Source organism: Arabidopsis lyrata (assembly GCF_000004255.2).
Source record: "Arabidopsis lyrata subsp. lyrata unplaced genomic scaffold ARALYscaffold_4, whole genome shotgun sequence".
In the NCBI taxonomy this organism is placed as follows: Eukaryota; Viridiplantae; Streptophyta; class Magnoliopsida; order Brassicales; family Brassicaceae; genus Arabidopsis; species Arabidopsis lyrata.
The window spans coordinates 6872704-6884336 of record NW_003302552.1 but is presented as its reverse complement, the minus strand read 5'-3'; the positions used below and the strand labels follow the sequence as shown (position 1 = coordinate 6884336).

At 32.7% G+C, this 11633-nt stretch overlaps 2 protein-coding genes across 2 annotated transcripts; both read right to left on the bottom strand.

Moving 5' to 3' along the window:
- Positions 1–4612: 4612 nt before the first annotated feature.
- Positions 4613–7889, bottom strand: LOC110228886 (protein JINGUBANG). The gene has a single exon (XM_021027156.1). It carries the CDS (start codon positions 6256–6258, stop codon positions 4864–4866), a length of 1395 nt encoding a protein of 464 aa, XP_020882815.1. The 5' UTR covers positions 6259–7889; the 3' UTR covers positions 4613–4863.
- A 472-nt stretch (positions 7890–8361) lies between these two features.
- Positions 8362–11298, bottom strand: LOC9316870 (UDP-glycosyltransferase 76D1). The gene is made up of 2 exons (XM_002878923.2): positions 10618–11298; positions 8362–9359 (listed from the first exon to the last, which is right to left on the bottom strand). The coding sequence occupies exons 1-2, from the start codon at positions 11075–11077 to the stop codon at positions 8461–8463; spliced, it is 1359 nt and encodes a 452-aa protein (XP_002878969.1). The 5' UTR covers positions 11078–11298; the 3' UTR covers positions 8362–8460.
- Between the last annotated feature and the right edge of the window lie 335 nt (positions 11299–11633).

Below are 11633 nucleotides of genomic sequence, written 5' to 3'. Positions count from 1 at the left end.
TTGGTCTGTCCATATATACATGTAAGCATATGTTACATTCTTTAGAAAGAGAAATAATATTTCCCAAAAACTCTCTCATTCTTCGCAAATCTCTCCGATATCTTCTCTCCGACTTTACTCTCTTTTCCGATCATCTCTTCACTAAAAATCTTGTCCCATTGTAACCTAAAACTCCATATTCTAACACAAAGTCTAAACAAAACCTTAAAAATCTATTTATAAGTTCTTAAAACGTGCTGAGACTGTTTTGCAAATAGGAAAAAGTTTTGGGGGGATTTTGCAAATTTTCATAACTTCAAAGACATGCGAAATCGAGTTGTCGTCAGATATTGGTGTTGACCGACACCAGAACGCTGGCGACCGACACCAGGGGTGGTGTCGACCGACACTTATCCCATGGTTTGGCTCCAAATTATTTTCTTCAGCCCAACACTTATCCCATGGTTTGGCTCCGGATTATATTCTTCAGCTCAACACTTCGGTTTCGCTCTTAAATGATCCATAATCTCTAAATTGGTCACGTTCGTGTATTAACCTAAAAATACTAGAATATAAAATAAAATAAAAAGACTTTAAAACAATATTATACCATGGTTAAAAACTGTAAAAACCATGATGTATCAATAAAATCAAACTTTCAGGTTAAACTTGCCCAGGTTATGAAATGGATAATACAAAAGTTGTTGAGCGGACAACATTTAGACTCACTTGTATCATGAATAAAAGAAACTTGTCTATTTATAATATAATTGGAATTGAAAATATTGCTCACAATCTTGAAGAAACTTTGCCTCCCTTTCTTTATGGGTTCCTTAATTATAACAATTTATAATGATTTTTTTATTGGAAGTTTCAAATTTATTTTTCCATAAAATGTTACTTTTGTCATATAATGCCGACAACATTTTTTTTTTGATCATCTGGTTTTATTGATAGAAAACATGAAATGAAACTTGAAATACAAACTTAAGCCGGCGGAAAATAGAGTTATCCCCGGAGTCAAGTGCCCAAACGAGGAAAGCTAAGCCCGCGGACGAAAGAAAAGTCCCGGAAAACATAAACCGGAGGAAAACGTAAATTCCCCAGAAACTATAATGTCTCAAACGAGAAACACTTAAATTACCAAGCACAAAATGAAAACCCTAAATCAAAAGAGATTGCAACCTAAGTCTGAGAACAATAGCAACAAGATTTATAATGCCGAAAACATAAGTAATAGAAAAGAAGTTGGTTTGTTTAGTTTCAATAAATCGTGTGGTCACGAGAGGAGACCTGTCACTGGTAGCATATGTCAATCAACATATATTTATGTGTAAGACTATCTACAATTTAAAAAAAAAAAATCCCCCAAAATAGCACTAAAACAAGTGTTAGTGCAATATAACCCCGTCCTGCAATATAACCGTTCCATGTAATTTTAACTCTTTATATATGTTCAAATGGTCTTATATTATAAACTTTATTGATTTTAAATATATGAATTATAATATGCAAAACTTACTAAAAACTCGTCCCGTTATATAACCTTGTCTACCAATATAACCCGTCTCGTGTTATTGTTACTCTTTATATATGTTCAAATGTTCATAATATTATTGATTTTAAAGATATGAATTATATTATTAAAAACTTTTTAAAAGTTTAAAATTTAACATTTCCGGTAAAATTAAGCATTTAAACTAAAAAAAAAACAAATGAAACGGTATATAATTTTAAAATTTAGATGCTTATTAAGTTGAGCTTCTTGTTCATTTGGATTTGGATTCATTTTGATCTTATTTATAATATGATTCTGAATCAATATCTAAATATTTTAGCCGATATGGGACATTGAACACACACCTTTTTCATCAATTGGGTAATATATATCCGTTTTAAAAATTTCGAATCCCAATATACGCAAACAAAAATTAATTTTTTTTTAACTTTATGTATTTCAAAACAGTTCAAAATGTTCAAACAAAGATTATAGGAGAATTGTAATTCTAAATCTTCACCAAATCTTCTAAATATCTATATTTTTAAATATGGATTATCCGGTTCATAATTTCGGATATGTTTTGATCCGATCCAAAAAAGATATGAACTATCTAGTATAAGATTTCTGAAGAAAATTTCTTACCGGGTCGGATACCAAATTTGTCAGATAACAATTTAACCCACCTGCTAAAAAATGTACTTCAAAAATACTAGTATAGATATGGTGATAGAGCTCTTTTTATTGGTTAGAAGGTGAGACCACTTTTTACTGTATATATAATTTGTTTTTTTTACAATTTTTTCTCTATTTCAAAAATGTGTAAGATATTTTATGACATTTGTAGTCAATGTATTTAAGCAATACGTTTTGTTTTTCTTTCAATTTTTTTTATTTAAAGCAAAATTAATTTTATTTGGTAGTTAAAACCAAATAATATTTTTATAAATATTTTTTTTCCAAAAAGATGTCAAGTGGTGTAAATATAATAGGATAAGAGAAAAACTTTCTTTTGATATACCTGACTATACGTCGTTGTATTTTTCAATATTTTCCATTATTAACGTTATTTTGAAGTAAACATTTAACAAAAAATTAGTTTATGAGAAATTAATTTAAAATTATTTATTAAAATGATAATACACAGTATTTTAATAATAGCAATAAAAATAAAAATAAATCATAGGAAAATATGCCACATAGCATAAAAAAAAAAAACAAATACTATCTTATATAGTTTTAATAAGTTTATTGGAAACTCAGGAAAAGAAAATGTATCCAATTTAGTGTTGTTATTTCCTATATTTTATCTTTTTATAATCATTGAAAAAATTAAATTAAATGTTGTTGTTTCCTATATTTTATCTTTTTAATCAATAATCAAAATTTATTTAATTCTTTATGAAATACATTGAAAATTTGGGCCCACATGAAAGAAGACACATGTCACATGTCATCTTTTCAAAGTCCTCGTTGATCCACTCCAGGAATCACTCCTTGTGCTCGTTTGGTTGTTGGTTTCTTCAAGTAGGGATCTTTCTAGATACCTCTTGTGTACTCTATCAGTATCTTGGGGCTCTTCCACGTCCTTGGTGTCTTGGTTCTTATCTTGACTCTTGATCACCCTTGGAAGTGAAGCTTATCTCGTGCGTCTCTTACAGTTCCGAAGTCATCTCTTGGCTTCTAGGGGCTTCTGGACCTTTCAAAGAAGATTTCATACTTGGGAGAGTAGTTCGTTCAGCTAGCTTTTCTTCGGCTATTGGATCATATCCGGTATGGGGTGTTATGGACCAGTTTCCTTCTTCCAGCTCTAGGGAGCTTAGAATGTCTTGCATAGCTAAGTTGAACATTTTCTTGAGTTGTTTAGGCTTTGAACGCGTCATGGGACCTTCTTGGACTTCTGGTACAGGATGTAGTACAAGATGTAGTTCAGCAATTTTGGGGAGTAACGTCAATGTCCGCATCAGTATACAAAATTTATTAAATTTCTCAAATCGTTTTCCAATATTATATACTATCATAATTCATAATTCTCTATATATGAATTGAGAAATAAATATTAAAAATCAAATTTAATTTGTGTACACTGATGCCGCTTAAATTTATTTTTATGTTTTTACATATATATATACTAATATTTTTGAAGTACATTTTAGAGAATAACTTGTTTTAGTAGATATTTACAATAAATTCTATTACTTTTTATAAATGTATCCAAACAACTTAACAATTAATTCTCTACTATCCATATAACCAAACAAAATTAAAAGATTGCATAATGTTGCACAATGAATAATATAGATATTTAGAAGATTTTGTTAAGATTTGAAATTATAATTCTCCTATTTTCTTTGTTAATTTATTTTTTATTTATTTTTGAATCATCATATAATACATAAATTTATTGTAAGTCTAATTTTTTTTCTGCATATATTGTTATTCGAATTTAAAAAACAAATGGATATAGATTAAAGTGTTAATAAAAAAGTGTGTTCAACTTTCCACATCGGCTAAAATGTTTAGATAATGATTCAGAACCATATAATAAATAAGACGAAAATGAATAAAAATCAGAATTGAGAAGAAGCTTAACTGAACAAGCATCTAAATTTAGACATTTGTAAACGGTTTAATTCAGTTTCTTAGTTGAACTATTTTTTGACCCAAGAAAAAACTATTTAGTTTAATTAGATATAGTAAATTTTAAACTTTTAAAAAATTTTAAATTATTATGAATATATATTTAAATATATAAAAAGATTAAAATTACATGGGACGGTTATATTACCAGACAAGTTATATGGCGTGATGAGTATGAATCGATATTAATAAATTAAAATATCACTAATCCGACGCTTTGATAAGGTTAAATCCTCATTTAATTATCTTGTTAACAGTTAACACCACTAATATTATTAGACATTTCGAATTATGCTAATTTAAATTGTATGAAACAAAAGTTGTTCCTCTGTATACCGCGGGTTAATTTTTAGTACAATAATATAATAAAAGACATGTAAACTAAATTTTTTATTTTCTTAATTTTAAATATAACTTGAGTGATTGTTTGTTATTGAATTAGCCACACTAAAAAAATGCAAGAAAACGCTTACGAAATGCATGAACTCTTATTCGAGTTTACAACAGTAATAATTATTATCAAGTTTGAAAGAGTTACAGGTTTCCATCACAAAATACAAGAAAATTACAAAAAACCTTTATAATAAACAAAAAAAGAAGTAGTTCAAACTCAACTCCATATTGTACAATACTGCATCATAAAACTAGAAGTTTCTTTCTTTCTTTTTTTAATTCAAATTTAACAATAAAACAAATGAATAATTTAGACAGAGTTGGTATTTTGAAAGGCAAATAACAAACCATGATTAGTGTCTTCGATGACTGCTAGCTCCACCAGCTGATGAAGAGAAACTGCCATCAGACATGAAAGGTTCAGAATGTGATATAACATGTTGTTGTTGCTGTTGCATCATACTCATCTGGTTCATGTCAATGAATGATTCTGAAACTCCCCATACTTTCACTGACTTATCCAAGCTTCCACTATATACAATCCATTTTTTGTCTCGACGTTCTGAGGCTTCACGATCTGCTTCTACTGCCAAACATTTTACAGGACCTGTGTGACCTGTTAGTACAGAGAGGCATGTATGAATATTTCCATCTCTCTTCCACACACATATTGTCTTATCAGCAGATCCGCTAAACACAAGACTCCCTGCCACTTCTAGGCAAAGAACAGCAAGCTTGTGGCCCTTGAGAATGCCACCGTAGTTCAACTGTTTCTCCCTCTCCCAAAAATTGACCAAACCATCACTCGAACCGAAGTACACTGCTGCGCCATTCTTGCTTACAGCCAAAGCTGTGACTGCACTCTCTTGCTTTGTTAATGTTTGCAATAGTGTATGCTTTGTGTATTTTCCTTGTTGGTCTCTCTTCCATGCCTTGACTGTCCCATCGGCTGATCCAGAAAAAACAATCGCTTCCGTTGTTGATACCACTGAGTTTACAGCATCATCATGAGCTGGGATTGATTCTAGACATTTTGAATCAGCAATCCTCCACACCTTAATGGTCCGGTCCCATGAAGCAGAATACAACAAGCCTTGTTCATCATTTAGGCTTAAACATGAAACAGCATCGGCGTGTTTGATCCAAAGAGCGGTGCGGTGTTTCTTCACCTCAACATAATTTCTTGGTTTAAGAGATGCCTTGAATATATCTTTCAAAGTTGGTAATGTTCCAGAACGTTTGTGCAAGCTCTGGTTCTTAGGAGATACTTTCCAAACTCGAATCTTTCCATCTTGGTGACCTGTGAAAATCTTCTCCCCTGAAATAACAATGGCCTTTACCAATCCACTGTTACATTTGAATGCACTGAACTCCTTTAGATTCTTCCACACACGTATGTTTTTGCTATCGGAACCAGTATAAAGAAGATCTTTCGTCGCCGCTAATGAATAAATGTGACCTTCTTCACGGACAAGCGAGCCAATAAGGCCATTTTGTGGTAGATTTTCTTCTACACTAGACCATTGTGTTTGAGTAAATGGAGTTGCTTGGTTCCAAGGAGACATCATCATTGGAGAGCCTTCACAACTCATTCTATCATACATTCCCGTGCCAACCGCAGATGCACTGCTATTCCGTATACCGTACTCTTCCTCTGTTTGGTTGGTCATCGTGGAGGAAAGATTCGGATCAGAATGCATCATATTGGCATATTTTGCCCTAGGAATGCTATCCGCTTCCGCAAACATTGTGAAAATGGTACTACCACCTTCTTGTTCTCCTCAAAAAAATTTACAACTTTAAATTGAGTAATTCCTGAGGTGAGGAAAAAAAAGAGGATGATTGAAATTAGATTGAAATTGAAAGGGGTTTGGTTTTAGCTTAAGAACGATCGTGTGATGCAAATATAGATGTGGCAGGAAGCAATAGAGGAATGATTGGTTAAACCTTTTTTAATCATTGATGTTAAAATTCATTGGTTCACCACCGTGTCCGTCAACTTAATCTATATTAGGAAAACTTTTGTTACTTCATCTAATATCTTACAAAATTAATGTTCTAACTCTTAGCAATCTTTTACTATTTGTTTCTTCCCTAAAAATAGAAACATGATAGATTCCTATCAAATTAGGTGTTGGCAGAAATAGAAGAATTAACAAATAGATGTCAAACGACTAATGGGGTTTATAAGTTTATAACCCATATTTTAAGAACTCAATTAGCAATTTTTTTTTTTTTTCTTAGCGGGTCGTGCACTTTCCAATTTCATTGATGCTTTTGTTGTTAATCTGCCATTAACCATCACAGTGGATGGCTATGACAACATAAACCCGAAGCAAAGCCAACCTTGAGAGGAAGCTAATCAAGCATTTGTTTCCCGCTCTCATTAAATCGGTCCTTGCTATGAAGTCTCATTTGGTTCATTTTTTATTTTATTTTTAATTCGCACTAGTTAGCGGTCGATAATGACTTTTTTAGCTCGTGGTCCATTTAATCTGAGGAGATATCATGTCAATTCGCAATGCAAGTCAGTATTTTGAGGATACACAGCCTAACATTTGGTGTTTTCATGAAATCAAAATGGACAGTTTAACACTATTTAAATCGTTTTAGAGATGGAAAAAAGATTGCCAGCTACATGAAGTATTGCAGAACACATGGCCACACATGCTAAGTAAACTAAAAGATACTCAGCTACCTGACATAATTGTTTGACAAAAAAAAAAAAAAAAAGAGATTCTAAAATAATTAAAAAGCCTCTATCTAAAAATAATACTGCCACGGAAAACCATGCGATATCAACCCAATACTGAAGTTCGTGTGACAAGACCAACGATGTTAATTAACAATGAAAATGTCAACGACATAATCAACTTTTAAATCATGTTGTTTTCTGTAAGTGCGGTTTCAGTGGGGACTGAGCAGAAGATAAGAGTGTTGAGGTTTCAGAATTGCTGGAACAAGAAAGAAGCTGTTTTGGTGAGACTAAACATTAAAGAAGCATTAATTGATGACGTGGACCAAGTGATCTACTGAATATATTGATGAAGATATTGGCAGCTGATGCAGCTGATGTAGAAGTTTCGTGCAGCCGAAGATCTACAATATTTGGAAGATATGAGCAAATCAAGAAAAAAAAGGAAACCTAGAAGATCTTTTAATCCCACGAATATAAAAGGGATTGAATATGTGCTTGCTCAGGTTAGCTGTTTATGAGAGAAGAATTCTAGTTCATAGATTTTTCTATTTTAGAGAGTACGAGTTTACTCTATTACGGTGAACAAGTGTGTTCATTTTTTAGGTTAGAAATCGTTTGGCCGCAAGCTAAGAGGGTGTTCTTAATTAAGCTGTGTGTAACTCCAATTAAGAGTGTGTAATCATCTTAAAAGCTTTCCAATAAAGTTGATACTCGGTGCGCCGAGGTGTGGAGAATTCTCTTGTTGTGTTTGTTTGTGTTTCATTTTCAACTTTCTTTTCATCATTTGTGTTTGTTTTTCTAAATGTATATGTTATTTTGATGATGTTCATGATGGTATTATAGTCGTTGACAACATCGCAGCTTGCACGATATTATCTAGGGAAATCATCAAGTATAAGCTCATTGAGATCTGCATTTATCTTACTAAGGAGCACAACCTTTAAGATTCAATATTCTTGGAAATTTCCAATATTATTGGTCATATATTCAATATTGAAAAATAGAAAATGGAAAATTTTCATATACTTTCTTTTATAATAATAATATTTTGTTGTTTAAACCGTACTAAATCGTGGTTAAAATAATCACAATATTGATGACATCGTGTAGCTGGCTATTTTTTTCCTATTTTTTCAATAGAAAATAAATATGGATGCTTGCACACATCCATATTTATATTAGCCACACATAATTCTAGTTTAAAAATAAAACATTACACACATGATTTCATACACATTAAATTTTCCACTAATCATTGTTGGTCAATTTGCATCATTATTGCCTGGACCAAATCGTTTAAAGAATTGTGAGACGAGCCTTCGGTTGTGACAGAAGCTTCAACCTCCTCCTTTAATATGGTGGCTCTCACTCTCATCTCCTCACCTTCCTGATCCACAATGAGCCTCCTCACGGCCATCTCAACGGCTCCTCTTTCCAATTCACCTTCGATCTCAAACGCAGTTTGCCAAACATGTGACATAAGCCGAGTATTCACCCTTTGATCACCAGAATACGGCCTGCAAATCATTGGTACGCCACTGCTTATGCTCTCCAAGCACGAGTTCCATCCACAATGGTTCCAAAACCCTCCCACTGCTCTATGCCTTAACACCTCTTTCTGTGGTGCCCATTTCACTACAAAACCTCTTCCATCGGTTACCGTTTGCATGAACTGTTCCGGTAAGAAGTCTAAAGATTCTTGTCCGGTTATAGAGCCAGGTCGGATCACCCACAAGAAGGGTTGATTACTCTGGACAAATCCCATGGCCATTTCCACAGCCTCTATATCTTGTGTCATCGCCAAGCTCCCCATGCTTATGTAGATCACCGAGTTTGTTTCTTGCTTCTCAAGCCATTCAAGACAGTTTCTTTCTTCTTCAAATAAACTCGGGCATGACGTTGCCGAATTGGTCATATGAAGTGGACCAACCGGGTATACTGGAATCCCCCACTTTTCTTGTGCAGTTAATATGAATGAGTTCTCTAAGCAATTCGAAGAGTTGTGTATTATGCCAGAAGATGGAGATCTATTGCTTACATTCTCGTAAAGTATCACTAGTCTCTCCATAGATCCATAAGCTGTAAATGGCAGATCTTTAAACCGAAAGGGATGAAAGGCTGGCACCATTTCTTCAAGTTCAGCTCTTGCTTCTATAGTAGAAATCGTCCGAAATCATCAACAACATATAGACAGTAAAACTTTTTATATTAATTCTTGATAAATTTATAAATACTACATAGAAAATACTAATTTTACACGTCATTGAAAGGAGATAATTTTTTTTATATAGTCCCTACTTGGAATAGATTTCAAAATTAACTTGATAAGATCTCTATGTGAATATATTGTCCAACTAATATCATAAATTAATAGTTTTATAAAATTACAAAAATATAAGTATAACTAAGATCATTTTACCTATGTATGATTTTAGTGTTTTCGTTTTCTTTACTTAGATTGAATTTTTGTTTATATGTAGCTTTCTTTTTATCATTTTAAACATTTATGGTATTCTATCTCCGAACTGCACCAACAAATTGTGAAAGTTCTAAACACAATTATTGCTTTCGAACTGCACCAACATATATATAGTATCGTTTTCAATTTTATCAATGATAATGAAAATATAATAAGCCAAATAAACTTTTAGCTACAAAAAGTGTACATATGTATCATTTTAAAAATATTACTCCAATATGCTATTAAAAATAATTAATCTTAAATTTAAAGTTGTCGATGTTGTTTTCACAAAGGGAATAATCTCAATTCATTTATACCACCTTTCTTCCAGATGGGTCCGCCCCTGACTACGCTAGTTGAAGAGCAAAGTAAGGATAATTATTTATCCTATGTATGATTGGAATCTCATATCAGTGTTATATATTTTTGGGTTTTCTGCAAAACAACTTTCTAAGTCAATTTTGTTTGCAAGTTTATCTTCCAAGTCTGAATTATTCAAGTCAACCCCACAATCTCAAAAGCCAACCGCAATACAGTTCTTCCATGTAGCGATGACATGACACCCGATAACTCCGTTTGAAAACATTAAGGAGTTTTTGCAGAAAAACCATCTATGTAATTTTTTTTTTGCAAAACAAACCTCCTTGTCAAATAAATGCAAATCAAACCACAATCTCAAAAATCACCTACAATATAGCCCATCCGTGTATCGATAACGTGACAATCTACTTATTTTATGTGATGTAGTATGTAGGAGTATCATGCATCTCGAGCCTCAAATTGGTTACACGGGAGGGCTGTATTGCGGGTGACTTTTGAGATTGTGGGGTTGACTTGCATAATTCAGATTTGGAGGATGAACTTGCAAACGAAATTGATTAGAGGGTTGTTTTGCATAAAACCTTATATTTTTTCATAAAAAAGAAAAAAGAAAAGTAAGGATGGTACCTTGTGGAGGAAGTAACCCATTTGCTTGGTTCTCGATAAGCACACACCGGCTGATCGAAGTAGCCGCGGAAGAAGGGCTAAAGACCATCTTTGGCAGATTCAGATCTTCCGCAACACGTCGAGGGAAGTAAACGAATTCATCATAAATGATAAAGTCAACAACATCATAATGATTGGTTAGAAACTCTTTCAATAGGGGTTCACAGACAGAGTTAAGCTCCAGGACAAATTCAAGGAGCCCGAGAGACTTCACGTCGGATTCTGACAAGCCGTCGTCGATGGTGAAGAACTTGAAATTAGGGAAGTTAGCGGAGATATCTTTGAAATTGAATTTGGTTCGAACGATTGTGATTGAAAAGCCTTGGGAAGAAAGACATGAGGCTAAGTTCATCATCGAAGGTAAATGGCCTTGGAACGGAGCTGGGACCATCAACACTCTTCTCTGGCGATTATCTTCCATTTGTTCTACCTAATTTCTCGAGTTTGAGTGTTTGCTTATAAAGACGAATTTGATTATTTCTTTATGAAGACAAAGTTGATGATTTGCTAACTTGTTGATTTAGTAGATGGAGTAACTTCGTGGAAACAACACTTTATGATAATTATTATTATTATTATTTTAATCTACAAAGTTGACTATTTAGTATACAATACTCCATCCACATAACCGAATATTATAATAAATAAATGTGATGTTATAAATTTGAAAACGAGTTTTCTTTTGCTAACTAGTCACTATATGGATTTAAGTTGACGCAACAACATACGTAGGTAGTACAAATCACTAGCACATAACCACTGGCAACAAAATGACAACGATACTACGTTTATGTGATATATTTAAACATACATTGAAATTTTCTTTTTCTTTTGATAATTTATACAAGGTAGTTTTTGAGTACGTATGGCTTAATTGAAGACTAAAGTTTCAAAATTATTGTTGAAAAGGAAATTTTAACTGAACTATACAATTTAATTTTATTGTGCTTTACGTTTTCTTGGTTAAAAAATGAGTA

What these genes read in the sequence shown, in the direction of transcription:
- LOC110228886 (XM_021027156.1), bottom strand. Translation starts at nt 6,258, where the DNA reads ATGTTTGCGGAAGCGGATAGCATTCCTAGGGCAAAATATGCCAATATG.
- LOC9316870 (XM_002878923.2), bottom strand. Translation starts at nt 11,077, where the DNA reads ATGGAAGATAATCGCCAGAGAAGAGTGTTGATGGTCCCAGCTCCGTTC. An exon ending in TGGGTTACTTCCTCCACAAG is followed by an intron (nt 9,360 to 10,617) that starts GTACCATCCTTA and finishes TTTCTACTATAG; the next exon opens with AAGCAAGAGCTGAACTTGAA.